The sequence below is a fragment of the Pseudogymnoascus destructans genome (genome assembly GCF_001641265.1).
Source record: "Pseudogymnoascus destructans isolate 20631-21 unplaced genomic scaffold scaffold_16, whole genome shotgun sequence".
In the NCBI taxonomy this organism is placed as follows: domain Eukaryota; kingdom Fungi; phylum Ascomycota; class Leotiomycetes; order Thelebolales; family Thelebolaceae; genus Pseudogymnoascus; species Pseudogymnoascus destructans.
The window spans coordinates 908880-933625 of NW_020167535.1; the positions used below are offsets into that span (position 1 = coordinate 908880).

The 24746-nt window shown below is 50.0% G+C and overlaps 3 protein-coding genes across 3 annotated transcripts; 1 reads left to right on the forward strand and 2 right to left on the reverse strand.

The window, feature by feature from the left end:
- Window positions 1-9319: 9319 nt before the first annotated feature.
- VC83_06048 (uncharacterized protein) lies at window positions 9320-10540 on the reverse strand (the record flags this gene model as incomplete). The annotated part of the gene is made up of 6 exons (XM_024469654.1): window positions 9320-9583; window positions 9635-9835; window positions 9899-10089; window positions 10131-10180; window positions 10233-10364; window positions 10524-10540. 6 exons carry the CDS (start codon window positions 10538-10540, stop codon window positions 9320-9322), a joined length of 855 nt encoding a protein of 284 aa, XP_024322309.1.
- Window positions 10541-13608: 3068 nt separating this feature from the next.
- On the reverse strand, window positions 13609-16051 carry VC83_06049 (uncharacterized protein). The gene is made up of 5 exons (XM_024469655.1): window positions 15669-16051; window positions 14909-15607; window positions 14819-14859; window positions 14601-14770; window positions 13609-14554 (listed from the first exon to the last, which is right to left on the reverse strand). Exons 1-5 carry the CDS (start codon window positions 15790-15792, stop codon window positions 14155-14157), a joined length of 1434 nt encoding a protein of 477 aa, XP_024322308.1. The 5' UTR covers window positions 15793-16051; the 3' UTR covers window positions 13609-14154.
- A 711-nt stretch (window positions 16052-16762) lies between these two features.
- Window positions 16763-20443, forward strand: VC83_06050 (uncharacterized protein). Its single transcript, XM_024469656.1, has 2 exons — window positions 16763-17700; window positions 17889-20443. The coding sequence occupies exons 1-2, from the start codon at window positions 17259-17261 to the stop codon at window positions 19700-19702; spliced, it is 2256 nt and encodes a 751-aa protein (XP_024322441.1). The 5' UTR covers window positions 16763-17258; the 3' UTR covers window positions 19703-20443.
- Window positions 20444-24746: the final 4303 nt, after the last annotated feature.

Below are 24746 nucleotides of genomic sequence, written 5' to 3' on the forward strand. Positions count from 1 at the left end.
GTTGTATCTTAGCGACCACATATAGTTGCATGCTGCCCGTCGTGGCGCATAGCTGGTCTGTACTAGGCCTCTTCGTGTCGCTCGCCGGTGGCCTACCGTCGAGGACTCCTAGTTTTTTGACTCGTCCGAGGAAGGATAGTATTCATCCGCTTCCAATGGTGGTCCTTGGGGAGATCGTTTCCCTCGCTCTTCTGCTTCGTCTAGCAGATGTGGGTATTTCTCGTATACCTGTTCGCTTTTGATAGGCAAGTCCCCTTCAGACTGGCTTCGCCTGAGGGCGTGAACTTGCTCTGCGTCTCTGAAGTGTATCCTGGGCGAGGATCGGGGAAACAACTGATTCTGGTGTTTCTTTTTCCAGTGGAGCTTGCAGTCATCTTCGCTGCAATATTCCCAGTAGACATACGCGTGCCAGGGATGATCAGTCTCTGTTGCGTCTGTCATTGATAGTTCCCGCTGTCCTCTCACCCATGCACTATCTTCCCTTGGAGGCGTGGAGAACGTGTCTAGTTGCTCCATGGCTCTCCTTTCGATGCGTGGAGTGGGTCTCGCATTTTCCCGTCGGAGCATATCTCTGGCTTTCTCGTCGTACTTCTTCAGGGCTCTCCTGCGGTCCTGGTAGTAAAGTTCGACGCTTTTCATATACTTCAGTTTAGCCATATGCTCGACATCCTTCTCCAGTTCTTCCGCTTCTTGGGCTTCCAACTTAGCTACGTCTTGGGACGTGCCAAGCAGCCTGCGGGTATTCGTTAGTTGGTCGTAGTATCTCCAGAGGTCATCCTTGCAGTCGTCCACCTTGCATTTTAACGGAAGTCCCTGTAACAGGTTCCCGTAGAGGTCTTTAAGCATGGGGATTTTCCTCTGGCCATTGGGCTTGTCTCGTTCGGCCCTAATCTTCGCGTGGGCGTGTTTTGCCATGCGTCTTACTACGTTCTTGCACCGTGGACTCATTGGTTCCGTAGGTGCGAGTTCATCGAAGGTCTCCTGTTCCGAGACGGTGAACGATTCCGCCTCCGACCCTTCATCTGAGCTCTCGTCTTCTGGGGTGCTTTCGCCGTTTATTCCCCAGTCCTGTTTGCTCACAAACGTTGCGTTCAACTGTCCTGTCCAGGTGGCATTGAGTTGTTTGCCGACTTTGCGTCCGCCGTTCCCTTTCTTTGGCTGTCTGCAGTCTCGGGCCATGTGGCCTGGCTTGTCGCAGTTAAAACAGAGTCGTTCCTTGAATTGTCTGTCTTTCTTAGGGTCACGGGGTCGTCCAGGTTTGAACGTGGCATCGAGTTCCATTGGGTCCGACCAACGGTTGTCTCGCGGGTGTTGATCCCGTCGTCTGCCCTCGTTTCCCCGGTAGGGGTAACTTTTCTTGGGCTTGTCATAGGTCCGACGTTCCTTCTGGAATTCGTATAGTCGATTGTCGATTCGGACCGTATGTTCGATTAGCGCTACCATGTCCGCTGGTTGTTGTTCCAAACGGGCAAGTTCCATACGTATATGGCTCTTCAGCCCACGTCGGTAGTGGCTGATGAGTGCGCTGGCGTCCCATCCTGTCTGATTGCCGTATCTCTGGAATTCTGTGGAGTATGTGAGGGCGCTGCCAGTCTGCTTAAGTGCAAACAGATGGTCTTCCGCGGTCTTAATCTCATCGATGTCTCCGAACATGCGTCGGATTTCCTTACAGAATCCATTCCAGCTGCCAAACATAGTCTGCGTAGTTGTCATGCTTCCATTGGTACTTTCATATTTGAAATAGTCCTTGAGGAATGGTTCGATCCATCGCAGGGCTTCCCCCCTAAGGTAGGATGCAGTCCACAGGGCATAGCTCTCCTGGGTGGGAAACTTCTCGTCATTGAAGTGCTGGTACAGTTCGACCTGTAGCAAAAACACCTCAAGTTCCTTTCGGTTGCCGGAGTAAGTGTCGGGCAACTTGACGCGTAGAGTTTCCTTGAGTTCGTTGACGGTGGGTGCATCGGGCATCTCTTCATTCTCAGGCTTAGACCTCTGAGACGAAGTTGGCGTGGTGGGGGTTTTCCCCTTCGAACTGACGACAGACATGTTGCTTTGTGTGTAAGCCGGTACCTCGTAGAAGTGGTGCTCAAAGTGTAACGCTGACTTCTAAACGATAGAAGACACAGAGGTTCTCTTGCGTAAAGGTTTACTTATCAGAGGAGGCAGGGGATCAGACACAAAGGCTTCAAGTAACACGTTACTAGTATATAACAAATACTGTATTGAGTTGAGCACGAAGCTCCTATCTAAGGAAATACTACCTACTTATATAGTGGCGTCGTGCCTAGTGGACTCTTGGGAACTCACTCGAGTCCTCGGAGTCCTGGACTCTTAGGACTCTTCTCATCATCCTGCGAGTCCATCACGTGCCTAGTGGACTCCTGGGAACTCACTCGAGTCCTCGGAGTCCTGGACTCTTAGGACTCTTCTCATCATCCTGCGAGTCCGTCACGTGATACTTTCGGAACTACTATTCCCCGCTGCCCCTCCAGGTACCAGGGCCGGTCTCATGCGACCTCCCTCCTTCCTGTCCTGTAGTTGGCCAGCCTTCTTGTTCCGTCGTAACACATTACACCCACGTCTCGTCAGTCCAAAGTATCCTATTCCAATCATTCCGTACCCAATCCTTATGTTCAATAGCCCATGAAAGTCGCTTTTGTCGATTTGTCTCTGAGATAATAGGCTTCCGCATAGCAATCCCTTAATAATTATTAGTCTATATAGTAGTAAAGTAGAGAGGGATACTTACGTCGATTATAGCCTCTCACAGACAGAGCGCGGGTTAGGACAAGCCGTGAGCATGGAATATTAAGAATGCGTATTATATTTGTATATGGCATACGCCTATTTGTGCGAGATGAGGCTATAAACTCAATAACCTCTTGAACTTGCTCATCGGATAGGATAAGTGGCCTACCCGAACGCTTCTTCGGAGTTGGAGGGCCCTGGCAAGCATACCAAGCCTGCCGTTCCGTGCAGCCAATATAGGCTGCAATTTTTTGGAACTCCCAATCTAGGGAGCGTAGTAGTGCGCAACGAAGCCGCTCATCGCGAGTAAGATGAGGCATTGTAGTTATTGAAAGAGTATGAATTTCCTACATATAAAATACAATAGTAGGAATTTTGACGCGTTAAAAAGGTACAAACAAGCCTACGCGTACCCATGCTCCAACCCATGCCCAACCCCCGGTCATCTCATGACCCACACACAAAACTTATGAACAACACTGTAAGGATGCCTCCTTACACGGGGTACCCTCGGACCCGTAAGACAACGCGGAATAGGCGACATAGTAGTATAGCAGCATAGATGTTCTAGGGTCGGGGTCGATTCGGGCGGCAGACGGGAGTGGATCTACCGGTACTCTAAGGCCTAGCCGAGTCGGACCCCATTTAGGTACATAAGGGGTAGGAAGCTATAAGCTCCCCTTTCATCTTTTTTGTATCCTTCGTAGTAGACCTATAGGATAGAATACAGCATCACCTCCGACTCGCACTCCCATATGCACCTACGGAGAGCCGTATTCCCTGTGTCCTTACATTACACAAAAAAGATCACGCTTGCCGGGGACGGCCGTACCTAAATAATATCCCACAACCGGAACGACTCAGGAGAACTGTCGAAACACCACCGACCGCGACTCGGTGACATTTCGAAGTAGAGACCTGATGACTCCAAATAGCCGTGACCCCAGAGAACTCACGGACAGCCAGTGGATCAGGGTTTGATCCTGCAGAGCAAGCTGGTAAAGTCGCCGACGCGTTGGCGCCGAATAGGATACGAGATCCTAAAGAACCCCCTCAAGCACAGAGGCAATTGTGAACAAGAGTGTTGATAGCTACGAGCTACCGGAAGTCAAACTCTTCCGTATCGACTGCGACTCGATACACCCCCGAATCAAGATGTCGCGCAAGACGACACAAAACCCACCACCCGACAATGACGGTCAACCGCTACGAATGACAACTAGGCAAACCGCCACAGCGGGCACGACCGCAGGGCCATCCGAAAGCCCCCCGGATCGCATAGCGAACCTCGAGAACGAGATGCGGGAGCTCAAGGCGATGGTAGCCAGCCTCGTAGCTAGCCAGACCCGAATACCGTCTACGCCACCACCGGCTGCCGACGCCCCAGTGCGCACCATTGAGGCCGACGAAGACGAACAGCCTGCACCGACAATGCGAAACACGCCCGGCACCGTTCGACTGCCACCTGTCGACAATGCGCGCTCTCCTTCAATCCCGGGTCTACCCCGACAGTACACCGTGGACCCTCCGAACCGTTACAAGAAATCCACCATCTCTGAGAAGATTACGCCGCTCAGCGATGGGATAGAACATACCTTTATGCAATGGAGCGCGTCCATTCGGGACCGACTTGTAGTCAATGAGGACCACTACCCTACCGACGTCTCGAGAAGAGCGTTGATATGGGGAACTACGACCGGCCTGGCAAAGAAATATCTGGAACCCCAATACCTATCGGATACGCATGGCTTCCAGAGCGCAGACGAAATGATGGACCTATTAGGATCATATTACCTTACGGGTAATGAGACCGAACAGGCCCGGAACGAATTCGACGATATGCAGATGGGCGAAAAGGGTCACTTACACGAAACCTTCCCCGAGTTCAAAGCCCGCTTCCAAAGTGCGGCGATTACGGGACAAGTATCACAATCGGAGTGGTTTCGGTATATGTGGAACAAGCTCACACCGCAATTCCGCAGCCGCGTGGCGGTCGTGAAGGACCAATGGAAAGGCGATTACCTCACCATGGTCCGAGCCTTAACCGCCTTCGACCAAGAGCGACGCAGGAACGGCGAGTTGAGCTCCCAGTCCAAGAGCGGCGAGTCGAGCTTCCCAGGACGGGCCCGCCTCGGCTCATCCAGGTTCCCGCCTGTGGAGGCCGCCAAGACCCAACCACCGAAGACGACAAGAAGTCCGTTGGGTTCCTTCCAGAGGACTCCTTTCATACCCACCGCCCCCAAGCCGGACATAACAGGTCGCGTGCGGACCGCCGTGCCGGCTGCGTCTGGAAACTGTTTCAAATGCGGGAAGCCCGGTCATTTCCAGGACAGGTGCCCGCTCAACCCCACAGTCAAAGAGATTGACCGCGAAGCCCCTGAACCCGAAGAGCAGTGGGAGGAGGCAGTCGAACTCCAATCGGATGCGTCCCTGGAGGAAAACGACGAGGCCTAGGGAAAGGCTCCTTCCTAGGTCTACGCAAATGTGATCTGCGAGATCTCGACCTACAAGAACTCTTGGGCGGAACCCAGTTCTTAGTCGACACGACGCTGAGTCTGAACGGACTCGGTGTGCAAACGAAGGCTCTCGCAGACACAGGAGCAAACGGATACCTCGTCATCAACAAGCCCTTCGCGCTACGACTGTCGAAGGCGCTTCAGAGCCCCATACGGAAACTGCCCTACTCTGTACCCATACGTGGTTTTCAGCGAAAAATCCAAAGTCACGTATCGGAGTATATTCGGTTGCACTTAACAGTCGAAGGACGCCGAATATATAACTGCCCCTTTGTGCTCCTGGACCTCGGAGCGCAAGATGTGATAATTGGGAGGAAGCTTTTCAGCCGCTTCCGAATACTACTCGACTCTGCAAAGAGCTGGCTAGTATGGCCAAAGGAGTACCCGCCTACTCCTAGCTGGAGCAAGGAGATCACCTTGCCCTACCACTCGCGCGAAACGTCCATTCGACATCCTTCTCACCAGTCGGATGCGAATCGTAGGGATGCCGCAATCCACCACGAAGACAGACGCCGCGCAGGCGGACGCTCGATGGAAATGAAAGTGATAATTTCGGACTCCGGAATGACCACCGACACTGCCCCGAGTACACCTCAGATCCCAGGGGTACCTTTCTTGCCACCGGCGAAGCCTGTACCAAGCTTCACGCCGGTGCACATCTGCGAGATCGGTGCAAACGCCTTCCACCACGAGATGATGCGAAGCGATGCCGAGTTCTTCCAGACCAGCCTTTACGAGATCGATCAGATCATTCGGGAAAAAGAATCCGAAGAGGATGACGAGACGATATCACTCATCCAGGAGAAACTCCCGCCTGTGCACCGAAAGTACACCGACGTCTTCTCAAAATTGGAATCTGATAAATTACCACCACACCGGGTATACGATCATAAGATACAGCTAGAGGCGCCGTTACCAAACGCTTTCTCCCCGCTCTACCGGCAAGGCACCAAAGAGCTTAAGGCTACCAAGCAATACCTGCTGGAGAACCTGGAGAAAGGCTTCATCGTCAATAGCAATAGCCCCTTTGCGTCCCCTATACTCTTCGTTAAGAAAGCGGACGGCAAACTGAGGTTCTGCATTGATTACCGCAAGCTGAACGGACTCACCCGCAACGATCCGTACCCTATACCGCGCATCGACGAACTACTTGGACGGGTGTCGAAAGCCAAGATTTTCACGAAACTAGATATCCGACAAGCCTTCCATCGCATACGAATGCACCCTGACTCCGAAGAGTATACTACCTTTCGGACTCGATATGGATCTTATAAGTGCAAGGTGCTGCCGTTCGGACTGACCAACGGCCCCGCAACGTACCAGCGCTACATGAACGACGTCCTCATGCAATACTTGGACGACTTCTGTACGGCTTACCTCGACGACATTCTCATATACTCCGAGGACCCTACGGAACATATAGAGCACGTACACAAAGTCCTACAGCGCCTTCGTGAGGCAGGGCTACAAGCCGACCTCAAGAAGTGCGAGTTCAATGTTACCCGAACTAAGTACCTGGGTTACATACTGACCACTTCCGGTGTCGAGGTGGACCCCGACAAGATCGAACCCCTTCGAAACTGGATTCGACCGACCACCGTTACCGGTGTGAAATCCTATCTAGGCTTCTGTGGGTTCTATCGCCAGTTCATACGCAATTTCGGGAAGATCGCGAAGCCCCTGACTACCATCACGAGCCCCTCGGAGCCGTTCCTATGGACTGAGGAATGTGAGAACGCCTTTGAAGAATTACGGCGGCAGCTACTAGCGGTGCAGGCACTACACCACTTCAACCCCGAATTGCCTACGAAGCTAGAGACCGACTCTTCAGACGGAGTCGTCGCCGGCGTGCTATCACAAGAGCACCCGGACCAGCTCTGGTACCCAGTGAGCTTCTACAGCCACGTCCTTACCGGCCATGAGATCAACTGGGAAATCCATGACAAGGAACTCTTCGCCATCGTGAAAGCGTTCGCGAAATGGAGACCTGAGTTGGCCTCTGTTACGCAGCGAGTCGAGGTGTATACGGACCACCGCTCGCTCGAATACTTCATGACGACGAAGGTTCTCACTGCGAAGCAGGTGCGATGGATGGAACTACTATCCGACTTCAACTTCCACATTACGTATACGGCAGGTAAGAATAACCTGAAGGCTGATATTCTGAGCCGAAGAGACCAAGACCTCGTAATGCAACAGAAAGTCAAGTTGGATAGTCGTGCGAGGGTGTTGCTTGGCCCTGCCCGCCTACACCCCCGTATCAGTGCCGAGTTGGCCGACAGTTATGTAGCATCGATCAATGCCATCGACCCCCCAAAGGCGCAGATGCCCTTCGATCTGATCGAGGCACTATGTGTAGACAACCGGAAGTCGTTCGCCGAGACACGCGCGAAACAACCCTTACCGGATGGGTACGCCCTAGCCGACCAACTCCTCCTGTACAAAGACCGCCTATGTGTGAACCGCCACACCGAGCTGTGTATGAAACTCATCCGAGAGGCGCATGACCAGGTGTCGACGGCGCACCCCAGCGGCCGGAAGACCTACCAGTTGCTTGCCCAGAAGTATCGCTGGGTCGGTATGGAAGCGGACTGCATACGGTATGTGCGTAACTGCGCGACATGCCGCCTTTCGCACACCAATGTCACAAAGCAACAGGGCTTTCTACACCCCCTACCGGTACCCGACTACCCTATGCAACACCTTACGATGGACTTCAAGGAGTTCCCAAGGGACAAGCACGGGTACGACAGCATCCTAGTGTTTATGGACCGCCTCGGGAAGAGTTCGGTGACCATACCGTGTTATAAGACTACAGATGCACGACAAATGGCGCAGCTGTTCATCGAATGGATATATCGATTCGGGCACACCCCGGTATCGATCGTCAGTGACCGCGGACCCCAATTCGTGTCATCCTTCTGGCACGAGTTCTGCCGGATCATCGGCGTCAAGATCAAGCTGTCGACAGCCTATCACAAGCAGACCGACGGGCAGACGGAAATCATGAATCGGTATATCGATCAGAGACTGAGGCCCTTCGTATCACATTACCAGGATAACTGGAGCGAGCTCATTCCCATCATGGATCGGGTGCAAATGACCCTTCCCCATGCCTCGATCGGAATGACCCCCTACCGACTCAAGTACGGAACTGATCCGCGCACCAGTTGGGACTGGGAAACCCCGAAAGCCACGACCCCTAGGGAAGTCATGAACCAGAAGGAAGCCAAAGCAGTAGCAAACCGCATGCACTCCGCATGGATTTACGCAAAGGAGAACATGGCCAAAGCACAAGAGGATATGTCTAAATACGCGAATCGACGCCGACGAGCCATTGACTGGGACGTAGGAGACAAGGTTTACCTATCGACCAAGAATCTGAAAAATCACCGCCCTAGCCGTAAGCTGGGGCAACAATGGGTCGGACCCTATACGGTACTGGAACAAATCGGACACGCCTTCCGACTAGACCTACCGAAGGGTTCCCAAATACACGATGTCTTCTCTCCAGACGTACTCATCAAGGCTCTGAATAACCCGCTGCCCGGTCAAGCAGCGCCTGAGCCAAGCAGCGAAGTCGTAGACGGCCTAGAGGAGTGGGAGGTCGAAAAGATCCTCGCCGTAAGGATCCGGCGAAAACAACTTCAATACCAGGTATCCTGGGTCGGATACGATCCGGACCCGGAATGGTACCCCGCCTCAAACTTTAAGAACTCCCCCTACAAAATCCGGGAGTTCCACGCGGAGTACCCAAACCTGCCAGGACCACCGCAGGACCTACCCGGCTGGATCACGGAATGGGAGACAGGCAAACCAAGCTACGATCACGAGAGGCACGGCAAAGCAGAGGAAAACAGCGTCGTTGCTACCTACGACACTAAACTAAACACCCTCTAAGCCAGGGCACCCTCAGAGCCGTAGCCCTTGCGGAAGCCACCCTTCCCAAACGTCTCACCGGCGTCGCAACAAGCGGCTACCACCATGAGAGACGAAGGGTCGAAGTGACCCCACGCGAAAGACCACGCCCGAGTTCCCTCCGGCACAGGGCCCGTTCACCCAATCGGGTTCTCCCCATTCCCCTCCTCCTCCTCCCCCCTCTTCCTCTTCCCGCCATTGCGGGGAGCCACCGCAACAGCCCCGGCCAACTTCCCCACCGCCTTCTCCACCTTCGCGACCGCAGTCGCCACGAAGCTCACCTCCTTCCCCACCTTGTTGGTGGTTTTATCCACCGTCCCCAGCAAGGAGACGGCGCGGGCCTGCCCCGCGAGGAGCTTCCCCGTATCCTCCTTCAACCCCTCCACCGCGGCGGCGAGGTCCTACCTAGGAGTCAGACCCAGAACAAGAACAACAGAAAGGGGAAAACTTACCTTGATGGCAGCGAGGGTGGCCAGCCCCTGAATGTACTGCGCCCCCTCAAAGGGGGAGCGCAGGGCCGGCATGGCGGCGCTGGAGAGGTCGGCCACGCGCGCGACCTCCTTGTAGGTCTTGAGGGTGGTGGCCGGGACGGGAGGGGTGGCCGCTTCGGCGGCGACGATGGCGGCATATTCCTCCTCGAGGAACCAGAGAATCTATCCCCCAGAAAGTCAGCACAGGAAACCAACCACCAGACCGAACAGCACCCGAGAACTCACCGGCACACATGGTGCCTTCTGCTTCACGCAGTAGGCGCACTTGGAGCTTTTCTCGCTCCAAACGCACTCGTGCTCCATGGGAGCATCGTCGGGTGTCCCAATACGGCGCACGCATCTCATACAGAGGACGCGGTACGCAGCCGGGAGGGCCCCGGGGGGCAGCAGGACGGGCATCTTCGCGAAAAGGTTTCCTACAAAACCGTCAGCCCCAAGCCCAGAAGTTATCACCTACGCGTCGGCGCGCAATCATCACCTACTCGGTCATCTGGTTTGTTTTGTTTCCTATGAAACAATCAGATTAGTATACAGTATACGAACAAGAGGGGCTACTTACTGGATTCGGGAGGTGGGTTCGTAGGCGGTGTTGTTGTAAAAAGAAGCCTTCGAATCCTGGGTGGAATCGGTTGCTCCATAACAACCGCTTAGAACAATGAATTTCTGAGGAGTAGTAGCGCGCGCACAGTAACTAAGAAACTTGCGACGCGCAACACCACAACTGGATACTATACGGTGCCAACTCGGACCTCAACAATCTGCTTTTATTAGGAACAAAGCACGCTCCGCGATCCATCCCACGGACGCATTCAGCACCACGATCTTCGAACAAAGACTACCTAGACCATACCGACACTCGGCTACCATTCGGTCGGCACACGGAGCCACGCGCTTTGAGGACAAAGCACTCTCTCAAGGGGGGGGGTAATGTAAGGATGCCTCCTTACACGGGGTACCCTCGGACCCGTAAGACAACGCGGAATAGGCGACATAGTAGTATAGCAGCATAGATGTTCTAGGGTCGGGGTCGATTCGGGCGGCAGACGGGAGTGGATCTACCGGTACGCTAAGGCCTAGCCGAGTCGGACCCCATTTAGGTACATAAGGGGTAGGAAGCTATAAGCTCCCCTTTCATCTTTTTTGTATCCTTCGTAGTAGACCTATAGGATAGAATACAGCATCACCTCCGACTCGCACTCCCATATGCACCTACGGAGAGCCGTATTCCCTGTGTCCTTACAAACACCTCCGTAGGCTGGTTGGTGGCTGAAACTACAGTGGCTGATCCCTGCAGCGTGCCCAGAGTGCTGGCTTGTGGTGGAGTGTAAGGAAATAGAATTGGAAATGGAGGGGTGGGATGTATATGAGATCGAACGTTGTTGTGATGGCCGTGAAGTCGTGAAGGCGAAAGAAGGTTAGGAAGGCGTAAAACAGGCGTGGGGTGAGAATAAATAATCATAATAATCATGACTAACGTACATGTATAACGAACCGGCCAAACAAGCGAACCGGCCAATCCATTTTACACCTTAAATCACGAATTTCATAACTTAATATCTCAACAACCCTTTAATAATAAGTTATAAAAATATGTACTTAGCCTTTTATAAGCATTTAAAGTACTCTATTTGATTTTTAAAGCAATTAGTATTGTAGTTATTAAGATATTGAGTTTTAGCCCCCACTTTTGACCTAATTCTTAGTATCTTAATAACTACAATACTAATTGCTTTAAAAATCAAATAGAGTACTTTAAATGCTTATAAAAGGCTAAGTACATATTTTTATAACTTATTATTAAAGGGTTGTTGAGATATTAAGTTATGAAATTCGTGATTTAAGGTGTAAAATGGATTGGCCGGTTCGCTTGTTTGGCCGGTTCGTTATACATGTACGTTATTCGAATAGTCAAATATTACATAAGCATGATTATTCATAATCATGAATATTCATGATTATGATTATGAGTTTTTATGAACTCTCTAGAAGTTTGTAGAAGTTTGTAGAATTCTCGAGAAACATTTCGTTTTTCTTATCTTATCTTATCACTTATCTAAACTATACCCAATTAGGTAATAACTAAGCCTAATAAAGTATAGATTATAGTCATGATTATAATCATGATTATGATTAACTAACGTACATGTATAACGTACATGTATAGCGAAAGCGCCAAACAAGCGAAAGCGCCAAAATGATGCGGTGACCAAACCCCCCAACTAAATGTTAAATTCCTCAACAACAAAACATGCCCCATAAAAACGATGAAAGCCAATTAGTGCTAGCTATCCAGGCTATGCAAAGCGACCCAAAGTTACGCCTTCGAGTTGCTGCTAGGATCTATTCTGTGGACCACCGCAAGCTAGGTCGTCGTCTAGATGGTGTACCTTCACGACGCGATATCCAAGCCAACTCACGGAAATTAACTAACCTAGAGGAGTCCGTCCTTGTTCAGTATATACTCGACCTAGCTGCCAAAGGGTTTCCTCCTCGGCTGTCTGTTGTTGAAGATATGGCAAGTCGACTACTTGCAACACGCGACGCGTCACGCGTTGGGTCGCGTTGGGCTTCAAACTTTGTTAAGCGGCGTGTAGAGCTCCAGACACGCTTTCAGCGCAAATACGACTACCAGAGGGCTAAGTGCGAAGATCCAGAAGTTATTAATGGCTGGTTTGAGCTTGTGCGTAACACAATTGCGAAATATGGTATTGATGAAGCAGATATCTACAACTTTGATGAGACTGGGTTTATGATGGGCGTTATCTCAACTGCTATGGTTGTAACAAGCTCAGACGGGCGGGCAAAAGCAAAGAAGGTACAGCCTGGTAATCGGGAATGGGTTACAGTAATCCAAGGCGTTAGTTCTCAAGGTTGGGCAGTACCACCATTTATCATTGTTGCAGGCAAAAACCACCTTACATCTTGGTATGAGAATAGTGGATTTTCAAGCGATTGGGTGATTTCTGTTACTGAAAATGGCTGGACTACAAACGAGAGAGGCATGGATTGGATTCAGCACTTTGAGAAGCATACAAAGGCCCGGAGTGTTGGTGGTTATCGCTTGTTAGTCCTTGATGGTCATGAGAGCCACCACTCAGATGAGTTTGAGGAGTACTGCAAGGAACACAACATTATTACGCTTTGTATGCCTGCTCACTCTTCTCATCTACTCCAGCCACTTGATGTTGGCTGTTTCGGCCCGTTAAAGCAGGCCTATGGTCGGCAAATTGAAGATATGATGCAGGCTCATATTTCTCATATTACAAAGGATGACTTCTTTCCTGCCTTCCACACTGCATTTAACACTACAATGACGGAAAGTAACATTTGAGGCGGGTTCCGAGGGGCAGGGCTTCTTCCATTTGACCCTGAGAGAGTGATATCTACACTTGATCTTAAGTTAAGGACACCAACGCCTCCAAGCTCCCGCCCAGGTACTGCTCAACCTTGGGTTTCTCAGACACCAAACAACCCAATTGAAGCTATGTCACAGTCTACATTTATTAAAACTCGGATTTCACGCCATCAAAATAGCTCTCCAACCTCAATCTATGCAGCTGTTGACCAGTTTACAAAGGGTGCATCGCAATAATGCATCAATTAGCACTGCTAAAGGGAGAGAACCAAAACCTACGACAGGCAAATGAAGTACTAAGCAAGCGCCGGAGAGCTAGGAAAACACGACTACAGCAAGGAGGATCACTTAGTCAACAAGGGGCGCAAGAGCTACAGGATGAGAGGGATGTTGTGCAGCAGGTAGAGCAGGAAATAAGGGCAAGCCGTGGTTGGAAGCCAAGGGAAGAAACCCGTGCCCGTCGCTGTGGCAAGTGTGGTGAGACTGGGCACAATGCGCGCACGTGTCAGATTGTAATAGACACCTCTGAGGAAGAGGACTCCGAGTAGTTTCAATTGATTTCTAATGTTGTGGTAGATTTATCGCAATGTTTGTCGTGAGGGTAGATAATTTTGGCGCTTTCGCTTGTTTGGCGCTTTCGCTATACATGTACGTTACATAATCATGATTATAATTGATTTTCTAACCCTGTTGGATAATATCCAGGATAGTAAATCCCCGTGATGAAAATAGGATGTGAAATCGCATAGCGAGTAATTGGAATGACCGTCGAGGCGTATAATAGATTGCTGTAATGAAAAACAGGTCGTAAAACCAGATAACAAATCGTTGAAAGTGCCATCAAAGCGCAAAATAGACCATAGTGCCGTGCGAAAACGGCCGTAAAATCATAACGAGCCGACGAGCTGAGAATAAAAACCCCAACTCATCAAAACGTTACGAATAGTCAACGGAGAAAACCCAAGCCCTAAAAGGTTGGCTCTCACATCGACGTGGTCCCTTGACCACAATAGCGCCAGCTCATCCAGTTCACCGAGCTGAAGGCCGACAAACGTATGCATAGGCGATGTCCGTGGACAGCCTTAACCCCTGGAGACGCGCATGTGGCGCATCTAGGGGGGCGGGACTAGTAATGGTATCCCATGTTATTTGGATGGAGACCCTCCTCCTCCTCCTCCTCATTCATCCTGCCGCCCACTGGGGAATCTGCATCACCAAAGATCCTATTAAATGTCGCCTTAAACTCCTCATGAGAGTCCTTGTGGATCTTTCCGATAAAGCAGACTTTAACATTATGCTCGACTGTGTACAACTTGGCGTAGTTAAGCCGAGATTCCCGTTCGAGCACGTGTTGCGGAGCTGTTGGGTCGACGCGGATGGGTGTGTTTAACAGGGGGTCCTCGCCTTCAATTTCCCTGGGGGGGTTTCGTGGGTTCTTGGACGATTTAACCGTGTAGATTATAGCATGGTGTTCTGGTTTGACACCTGGTTTGGTTGTGGCCCGTCGTCCATATGTGAGGATTGGGCTTTGGATGGTCAGTGGGGTTGAGGGGTTGGGGGTGGAAGACGCACAGGCAGATAGAATGGCCCTCTTGAACTCTGCAAACAACAAAGCGTCGGATCGAGGTATATGCTAGTTCCGCTGCATACCTAGTTTGGCTGACCAAACTCAGGTTACTGATGTTTCCCCTTTCACGCCCGTTTCCATTGCCATCAGGCTCAGTCCACACAACTTTGAACACCTAGTCGTTATTAGCAGCCAAAACAGACCATCTGAGCAGGAGACGTACACATCCTCGCTGAAATCTCTTGGATCCGTGGCATTTAAATTCTAATTGGTGTTAGCACAGCAAGCCCGACGTATACGATAGACAACTTGCCTTCCCAAAGTTTCAGTTGCGGTAAAGAGTCAGTCATCGTATCCTTTGCTTTAATGCGGCCGCTATTCGTGTCACTACCATTTCCGCAGCCTCTCCGGCTACGGTGCGAGTTGTTCGCAGGTCCGGTTGGGACCCGTCCTCTGGCATTCGAATTGGTAGGCTGGGCAGTGCTGGCATAGGATTGGGTTGCGGGGTTGCCTGCCTCATAGATGGTGCTTGGCCTGTATTTGGTGGAACCGTAATATGAGCCTGCTGAGTTCTGGGACAAGGCAGTTCCAGATCGGGGCTTTCCGTAACTGGCAACAGAATAAGCTGGGTATGTATGGCCCTGGGGTGCAATGTTTTCAGATAGAGCCATGCCAATCTCGGATGCATTGGGATCATACGTCTGGGCCTCAGGGCCGGGGGCGGTAGCTGTGAACATACTACTGTGGTCACCATTTGGCCTCTGGGGGTATGGAGACGAGTTTGGGCTGGAAGAATAAAGCAGATAACTTGCTGATCTCCCATTGGAGAGCTGGGGCGATTGAGATTCGATGTCACTCGAAGACGGCAACATATGTTCCTCCTGAGCAGCATCTTCATCTCCCTCAGCCTCGGGCTCATCCGGAGAAAGACTGGTCTGGGCCATGCGTTCTTCTAGGCCTACTGGCTGTGCTTCAGGAGGGTCACATAGCCCCCCATCCATAGTTTCCAGCTCTTGGTAGAGTTAGCATCCGCAGAGAACCTAATAACTCAAAGGTCGATGAGCCACCCTTACCTCCATCTGTAAATCGAGAGTTGACATAGCACCCTTTATCATAGTCATACTGCCATCCGAGCCAGCCAGTAGAGGCCGTCCTTGTACGACTTGTACGGCTCTTCTTCGATTTATCCTTGCCCATGTCCGTTGGTGAGAGAAGGGAGAGTGTGATAATAAATGCAAATAGTGAGGTGTATAGTTTCTCAGATGGAGATATGAGAGACGATCCACCCTACGGGGAAAAGGGCTGCTTTAAGTGCCTCTGCACACCATCTCGTCAGATCATTTGCGGATTGAGGCTCTTTCGAATCTCCCCCGTGTCGCAAAGGACGGAACGAGCCTCTGGAGATCGCGCCACACGTGTGGTATGTACGACACCCTCCCGTGCCTTCACGCAACCACCTTCGCTTTGGCCGATTAATGCTGGTCCTCTGATACTGCGGGGAAGGAGATAGGCCGTAGGTGCCCGACCCGATTCTGACAACACCCTGGGATGTTTGCTGTTGCTGTTTGCTCACATGGTAGATAGAGAGAAGAGGGTGTTGAGCTCACGCTAATGCATGCAAGCAGTAAGCTTCAGGCCCATGAAGAGAAGGTTGGGCAACGACGTAGGGCACATACTATACCCAAGTATGGTTGGAGATGTTGGAGGAGGTAGTGATATAGTAAGAAGTGTGGGGGAGTGAGGTAGGGATATAGGAGAGCGAGCGTGCATGCAATATTGCGTGGATGCATAAAGTACATTATGTGTTATGTAGATGTGTTAGACGTTAGATGTGTTAAGATGTGTTAGTTAGGCATATTTAGCATAAGTTAAGATGACCCAAGGAGGCAGGCCGGCCGCTGCGGGACGTGGACGAAGAGCGGGCGGGTGATTCCCGTACACCCACTCGAGATTAACCAATAGAGAACATTATAAGTTAACTTGAGATCTTTTCAAATTAGATTATGGCGGAGGGCCAATGGATAATTCGTATTTTGTAGGGACACCCTTGCTCACCGGTCGGCAGCAAAATGTTTGAAGCATTACAGGTATAAAGTACACGACGCTCGACGCATTGCTAGCCGATATCATCTATCGAGAAATAATATGTATTAGTTAGTATAATTCTGTACTACAGTGCCTCATCATGACAAGCAGATAGTCACCTGGGCTGCTTGGAACGACAACCAACGGAAGAACGAAGGGTCCACGAAAGGCGGGCAGACCGGTGTGGCAGTGACGGGGTTCATGCCCTTGCAAAGTTTCCATTCACCCTCCGTCCGCGGAAGTAATGGATCGGAGGCTCTTCCTCTTCTTGGATGAATAGCATACCTTCATAATCACGTAAGGCAACGGGGTTCGAGACACATCTCCCCCTGTTAGAACAGAGTGCCGCGACGATCCTACGCCCTCAGATTTCCACTGTCCGCCTCGTCTAGTTGTGTCGTCCAGGAGTCACGTCTATGTTTCGATCCTGCTGCTTGCCCATCATTCTGGCTACGTGTCTTCTGTTGAACAAAAGTTGCTGTGCTGCCTCCGGATCAGGGCGGATCACTTGAATGGCTTCATGTAAGACCTGGTGGTGCACAGTCGTACGTTGACCCCATCGCAACCACAGAAACAAAATGATCGAACGCCAGGAACACGAGCGCCTCGGGCCAAATGGAAACAACTATGCGAAGAAGGGCGCGACAACTCATATAGAGAGTCCAACGCCGCGCACTGGAAAGCAAGAACACGAACCGCCCAAGATCCGGCATTCGAGGCCAACGCAGCTCGATTTGGACATTCGCGGCTCCAAGAGTTCTCGGTCGCGTCGCAAGCGCGTTCGGAGTCGTAAGCCCAGCGTTGACGCCGGCCCCATGGCGTCAACAGAGAATGAGGTACAGACCAGCAACATCACTATGTCTGAAGGGCATCAGCAGCCACCTTCAAATGACGGAGCCCTCGACCAAGATAAGCTTTCGCTCGCTGGGCGATTTGGGTGTCGAGATCACGTGGACGACAACCCAACTACGCCAGATCTCTCAGCCCAACCAACGACTTCAGGTCCCATTTCAAATGAAGGTAGATAACTCTCATAATTTTCGCCCCTTAGCTTAGGCCAGAATTCTCATCCAATTGTGAGACCAACCGCCAAGAATACAGTACTAATGCCGATTCGCTCCAAATAACAGAAGTCGAATACATTATACTGTATAAATGTGTACTGGGAAGTTTGAGATATATTTCGAGAGATACTAACGTTTCCATAGATTCAGGGGCCGTCACGCCGAATCCGATCCACCCGCGAGGCCTAGAAGGTCGAGATATACCTTTCGTGGTCTCTCCATTGCCGCAGCCAACAACAGATCAGCACGTCCCTAGCTCCATTCTAGAACACAACACCGCATCAACCGGTCCGCTACACACTGCACCAAGCCCAGAACGGATCGGCGAGAATAGTGGCGCCGGTAGGGAGATTGTTGGTGAAGCAATGCCAACCAGCCGCGGTATTCCCGCTGCCGAACCCCTTTTAGATGGTGATTTTTTCATTTTTACCGAGTATACAAACCTTAGCGACGACGACTGCAATGAGCGTCCAGAGTTAGGCTGGCTGTATATTCAGGGTCAGAAAAAAAGAGGATTCATGGAATTGATCCCGTATTCGTTCAGTTCAGTGGAGCCTCCCAAGATGGCTAGCAAGCCCTCCAAAACAGAAGTGCAGAGGGTTGTAGAGCTGAGGCTGAATGTCCGTCGCCGCCGCCGTGAGATCCAAAATCTAAAGTCACTACTAAAAGCTAAAGATAAACAAATTTTTGCCGAAAACGAAGAGACTTTTAGACGTCTGAGAGAATTCGTGGCCGAACGTCATAAGCACCCTAAGGTTCACGATTCCAGATTGGAGCTAGCGTTGAGGCTATTCTCTGCCTCTCGATCAAGCCGAGATGAATGCGGACCGCTCAATGATGAAATAAGTTCACTTGAAGAGAGCCTAGAATTTGAAGAGATCAAACTGACACAAGCCGAGAATAGCCTCTATGAGAGTTTTGGCATTCCCCCGATGGAGTCGGGAGAGGGCCAGGAAAATGGCATTGCGATGAGTGGGCTTCCAATACCACACTCTTCGCCGATATCAGAAAGCGGACATAATTCAGCAAGCCACATCGATGAGGCCAAAGGCGAGAATGACGATTCAGACTATTCTACTGGCAGCTTCGAACAATATAGGAAAAATTATCACCCCCTTTATATTGAATACCAAGAGAATCGTGGTACCCAAGACAACCTGTACGAGAGGCGTGCCTATATCATGAAGGACAAGGCCAGGCTCGAAGACCAACAAGAAAACCGCCATCGAGTCGGGCTAACTTTGCTGGAAGACGACCAGAAATACCTAGATAGTCTCCCTGAAGTACTTCGTCTACTTGATGTCGAGATCGACGAATATTGCGTTGAGATCGAGCAGCTAAGGGCACAGTGTTTAGAGCAAGGAATTATTGACGAGGATGACAACTATATGGACGATGATCGCGAGGACTCCAACGTCTACGACGACTCCGATGACTCGGACAACTCCATGCCACCTCCACCTCCACCACCATTACCACTATCAGCACCACCCAAACCACCTTTACCAACACCACCACCACAAGTCAACATAACCTCCAATGCGCCATCCTCTATGCCGACCACGTGCCTCTCTATCATCGTCAGCAACCTCGGCATCCGCCTCGACGACCAATCCTACCAAAACCGCATAAACCCCTGGCTCTTCGGCAAACTCGCCGCCTCACGCACCGAGCTCACACTGCTCGCCACCATCCTCTCCGCCATGGGCGCCGAACCCGATATTGCCTCCCACCTTGACGTCCTCAAGCTGTGGGACCATGACGGCGCGGGAGCAGAGCCGCCAAAGCGCCCGGAGAAGTTGGATGAAGCGACGCTAAATAGACTAAGGCGCGTGACGAGGGAGGTCGTGCGGGATGGGTTTGATCGTGCGCTTGTTAGTTCGCTATTTGGTCTCTCTCTATGGGGTGGAGAGGCCTATGGAGGGAGTGACGAGACGACTTACCTCGATGATATTTAACCGTGGTTCCTTGGCGGGACACCGCTGTCTGCGCTTGGCGTGGTATCGGTATGGGCCACGACCGTCCCATTTACCATATTCCGAGGAATCCCTAAAGAGGGTGCAGCGTTTATGATTTCCCGTTCTTGGCCGTCTGCCCTTGCTTTATTTTCTCGACATTCCTTCGTCTGCGCTTCTTCGGCTCCTATCAAGACCGCGTCTTGATTTTTGGGCGTTTCTCGACTTCCAGATTTTGCGCGGGTAAGGCGCTCACCATGCATCATAGACTGTTCTTTTACTTCGCCCAACATACTGTCAAGTTTTATGTCACGTCAGCAACAAGTTGCGCTTTTCCTTTTTGCTCATGTCATCATTAATACTGCACACCTGAGATATTCGGCCCTCTTCGTTATCTGTCTAGATGGACGGGGGCTATCGTGCCTCTGCGTGGGGAGCTATTATTGCATTATTATCAATAAGTCATATATTATTGAAGAGGGCCGGAGACGTAGAGAGAGGCCTGCGGAGCGGAGATCGTTTAGATTGATACCCTGGGTTATTCTCTTCTTCTCCTGTGTTACCTTACTATTCGTTTTTCCTGGTCATAACCAGAGAAGGCGCGGACAGCATTATGGCGCTTGGTTCGTATGGAGTGTAATATACAGGCTGTTTACGCCGCGGTCGGCGCTGGAAAAGCATCGAATTTGGATTTAGATTTTCTAGGGACTTAGATTCGTGTCAGCGCATTTTAGAATACAGTACGCACTCAAATATTATTATTCATCAAGGCTACTTCAACATGCTTGAATTCTTGACCTATAAACCTCTCCTTTCACTAACATTACGGAGATGTATAGCGATTGTGCAAAACAAGCGAATATGCAAAAAATATCGCGACCGCCCTACCCCCCAACTAAACACAACAATTCTGTCGAGTATGTTTTTAACAAGGACTGATTCCTCTAGATTAGTCAATTTCCTTGAATTGGCTATAATATCGCGTCGCGGCTGCATACCGCGTAGCTGGCGAGCCAGCTTGCAGTGGTCCATAGAATAGGTCTTAGCTATAGAGTAAAGGCGTAATGTAGGGTCTCTTTGGATAGCTTGGATAGCTGAGGTCAACTCTCTCTCGTCGTTTTTAAAAGGCATGTTGTGTTGTGGCCTAGCTGCTAAAGGATTTTCTCTACGGATGTCTGTTGTTAAAGATATGGCAAATCGACGCGACGTGCTACGCGTCGGGTTACGTTAGGCTTTCAACTTTGTCAAGTGGCGTATAGAGCTCTAGACACGCTTCTAGCGCAAATACGACTACTAGAGGGCTAAGTGCGAGGACCTAGAGGTCATCCGTGGTTGGTTTGAGCTTGTACGTAATACAATTGCAAAATACGGCATCTATGATAGAGATATCTACCAGTGTGGGGAATAATATGATATCATAATATATTGTTAGAATTAAGGTATATGATATTGTCACCATATTACATCTTACGATATTGTATCACACCATATATCATGATATTAATATAGTGATATAGCAATATATTACAATACTAACAATATAGCTTGCTGTCATCTACTCCTAACCCATCGTTACTAATTCAATTATCTACCTAAGCTGTGCCTCCTCCCCTATACTAGGATTTTAGGCACTCTAATGCCTTAACTAACTCAACTCTAAGCCTATTCCTCCTTTTAGTAATAGTGAGAGCGGTACTAGAAAATAGGCGTTTAGGCTTAGCAGACATCGCTAGTATTAACAGTATGTCTAATGCCATCACTGTGATACTGACATTCGTTGCACTCAGTTTGCTATCAAACTCAAGAGCAAACTTAAAAGTCTCCTCCTCAAACCTACAAGTCACTATACATATTTTGGCTTATCACACCAAAAACAAGAGCAATACTACTCAATGATTGCTACAACCCTCTATGATTCATTACATGTCATCGCCCCTTAGTTACTGGGCCAATATTACCACATAGCATATCTCTACAACCCTCTATGATTCATTACATGACATCAATCATACTGTTACGGAATCGCAGGATGATGAGAAGAATCCTAAGAGTCCAGGACTCCGAGGACTCGAGTGAGTTCCCAGGAGTCCACTAGGCACGACGCCACTATATAAGTAGATAGTTAGTTCTTAGATAGGAGCTTCATGCTCAACTCAATACAGTATTTGTTATATACTAGTAACGTGTTACTTGAAGCCTTTGTGTCCGATCCCCTGCCTCCTCTGATAAGTAAACCTTTACGCAAGAGAACCTCTGTGTCTTCTATCGTTTAGAAGTCAGCGTTACACATACTACCACATGACATATCTCTACCAACTAGAGGCCTAGGAGCATGAACGATAGCTCTAAAAGCTCCTACGAACCTCTATGATTCATTACACGTCATCGCTCTTTAGTTACCCACAAGATTGGTTAAGTTATGACATAATTTGTCTATGACATAATTTGTCTATAGGGGTACTCTACCTTGGAGCTCCTTTTACTTCCTATAGGCTACGAACCTAAGAGATGGTTCTATGGGATTCTCTTATGTCGACTACAGTTACCAAGCGTGGTTAGTCATGGAAAGTCTTGGAAAATGAGAGAACTACACTCCTTTAGCATAAATAGGATTGCCCTTTCCTTAAGAAAGGGCAAGCAGACAATACAGTAAATCGACTATCACATACTTCCACGTCTTTTCCAAGCTTCCAAGCATTGATCTTGTTACTCCTTGTTTCTGAAAAGTCAGTGAGGTGTTAACCTCGGACTTATCCCTGAGTTCTCAGACTCAACATTTGTTAGAACTTGTCTGAACCACTTCACTACATCACACACCTGATTGCTGCGTTGTGGAATAGTCTAAGCTACAACCCTTTGGCTCTGTTTCCTAAGACAGTGTGTTGTCTTAGTAAATTCATCCCTTCCTTGGGTGGCTAGATTCTCACATCTGGTGCACCCACCATTATATATATGGTCCGACCCATTGTTGGCCCAACTTGCGGCTTGGGCGAGAGTTTTTCAAATTTTTGGTCAATAGGTACACTCTATCTCCTACGTCCCAGTCGATGGCCCTTCGGCATCGATTCGTGTGCTTAGACATTTCCTCTTGTGCCTTTGACATGTTTTCCTTCGCATGGACCCATGCGGTATGCATTCGGTCTGCAACCGCCTTGGCTTCATCTCGGTTTAGAGTCTCCCGGGGGTTGGTGCTTTTCGGGGTGGAACACGTACACGGATCAGTTCCATACTTGAGTCGGTAGGGGGTCATGCCAATGGATGAGTGGGGGAGTGTCATTTGCACGCGGTCCATTATGGGGATAAGTTTGCTCCAGTTATCCTGGTAGGAAGATATGAAAGGCCTCAGTCTCTGATCAATATATCGGTTCATGATTTCTGTCTGTCCGTCGGTCTGCTTATGATAGGCAGTCGACAGCTTAACCTTAACGCCGATAATTCGACAGAACTCCTGCAAAATGATGATACGAATTGGGGTCCGCGGTCGCTTACAATCGACTCCAGAGTGTGTCCGAATCGGTATATCCATTTGATGAACAATTGTGCCATTTGCCGGGCTGTTGTGGTTTTGTAGCAAGGTATGGTCACTGAACTCTTTCCGAGTCGGTCCATAAACACTAAGATGCTGTCGTATCCATGCCTATCCCTTGGGAACTCCTTGAAGTCCATGGTGAGGTGTTGCATAGGGTATTTGGGTACGGGCAATGGGTGTAGGAATCCTTGTTGCTTAGTGACATTGGTATGAGAAAGCTGACATGTCACACAATTCCTCACATAGCGCAAACAATCCGCTTCCATCCCGACCCAGTGGTACTTCGGGGCAATCAATTAATAGGTTTTCCCCCCGCTAGGATGTGCCACCGACACCTGGTCGTGCGCTTCTCGGATTAATTTCGTACATAGCTCGGTGTGGCGATTTACACATAGCTGGCCTTTGTATAGAAGAAGCCGGCCGTTCAACGTGAACCCGTTAGGTAGGGGGTGTTTCGCACGTGTTTCTGTAAACGACTCTCTGTTGTCCTCACATAAAGCCTCTATTAAATCGAAAGGCATCTGGGGCTTGGGGGTGTCCATCGAATTAATGGATGCTATGTAGCTCTCAGCGAGTTCGGTGCTGATTCGGGGGTGCAGGCGGCTTGGACCTAACAACACCCTCGCCCTACTATCAAGCTAGACTTTCTGCTGCGTTACCATGTCTTGGTCTCTTCGGCTCAGAATATCTGCCTTCTGGTTATTCTTGCCCGCGGTGTACATAATGCAGAAGTTGAAGTCGGAGAGTAGCTCCATCCATTGAACCTGCTTCGCGGTGAGAACCTTGGTAGACATGAAATATTCCAGCGAACGGTGGTCAGTGTACATGTCGACTTGGTGGTGCACCGAAGCCAACTCGGGCCCCCATTTTCCGAAGGCCTTTACTATTGCGAATAGTTCCTTGTCGTGGATCTCCCATGTCCGGATAGGACATGACTGTAAAAGCTTACGGGGTACCATCGCTTGTCAGGGTGTTCTTGAGAGAGGACACCAGCTACGACTCCATTGGAGGAATCTGTCTCCAGCTTCGTAGGCAATTCGGGGTTGAAGTGGTGAAGTGGCTGTACTGCTAGGAGTTGCCGGCGGAATTCCTCAAAAGCAGCCTCGCATTCATCTGTCCATCGGAACGGCTCCGAGGGACTAGTGATGATGGTGAGGGGCTTTGCTATTTTGCCAAAATTGCGAATGAATTGTCTATAGAAGCCACAGAATCCCAGGTAGGACTTCACAGCCGTAACAGTGGTTGGTCGGATCCAGTTACGAAGGGGTTCGATTTTGTCAGGGTCCGCTTCGACACCAGAGGTAGTGAGAACATAACCCAAGTATTTTGTCCTGGTGATGTTGAACTCGCATTTGTTCAAATTAGCTTGGAGTCCAGCTTCTCAGAGACGCTGTAGGACCTTATGCACATGCTCTATGTGTTCCGTAGGGTCTCTGAATAGATTAGGATGTCGTCTAAGTATGCGGTACAGAAGTCGTCTAAGTATTTGCATCAGGACGTCATTCATATACCGCTGAT

Bases quoted from the DNA above. Each gene is read 5' to 3' on its own strand.
- VC83_06049 (XM_024469655.1), bottom strand. From the start codon at position 15,792: ATGGGCAAGGATAAATCGAAGAAGAGCCGTACAAGTCGTACAAGGACG. The intron at 14,771-14,818 runs GTACGTCTCCTG...AATAACGACTAG, and splicing joins AGAGATTTCAGCGAGGATGT to GTGTTCAAAGTTGTGTGGAC. The intron at 14,555-14,600 runs GTGCGTCTTCCA...GACCATCCAAAG, and splicing joins GAGGGCCATTCTATCTGCCT to CCCAATCCTCACATATGGAC.
- VC83_06050 (XM_024469656.1), top strand. From the start codon at position 17,259: ATGATCGAACGCCAGGAACACGAGCGCCTCGGGCCAAATGGAAACAAC. The intron at 17,701-17,888 runs GTAGATAACTCT...ACGTTTCCATAG, and splicing joins AGGTCCCATTTCAAATGAAG to ATTCAGGGGCCGTCACGCCG.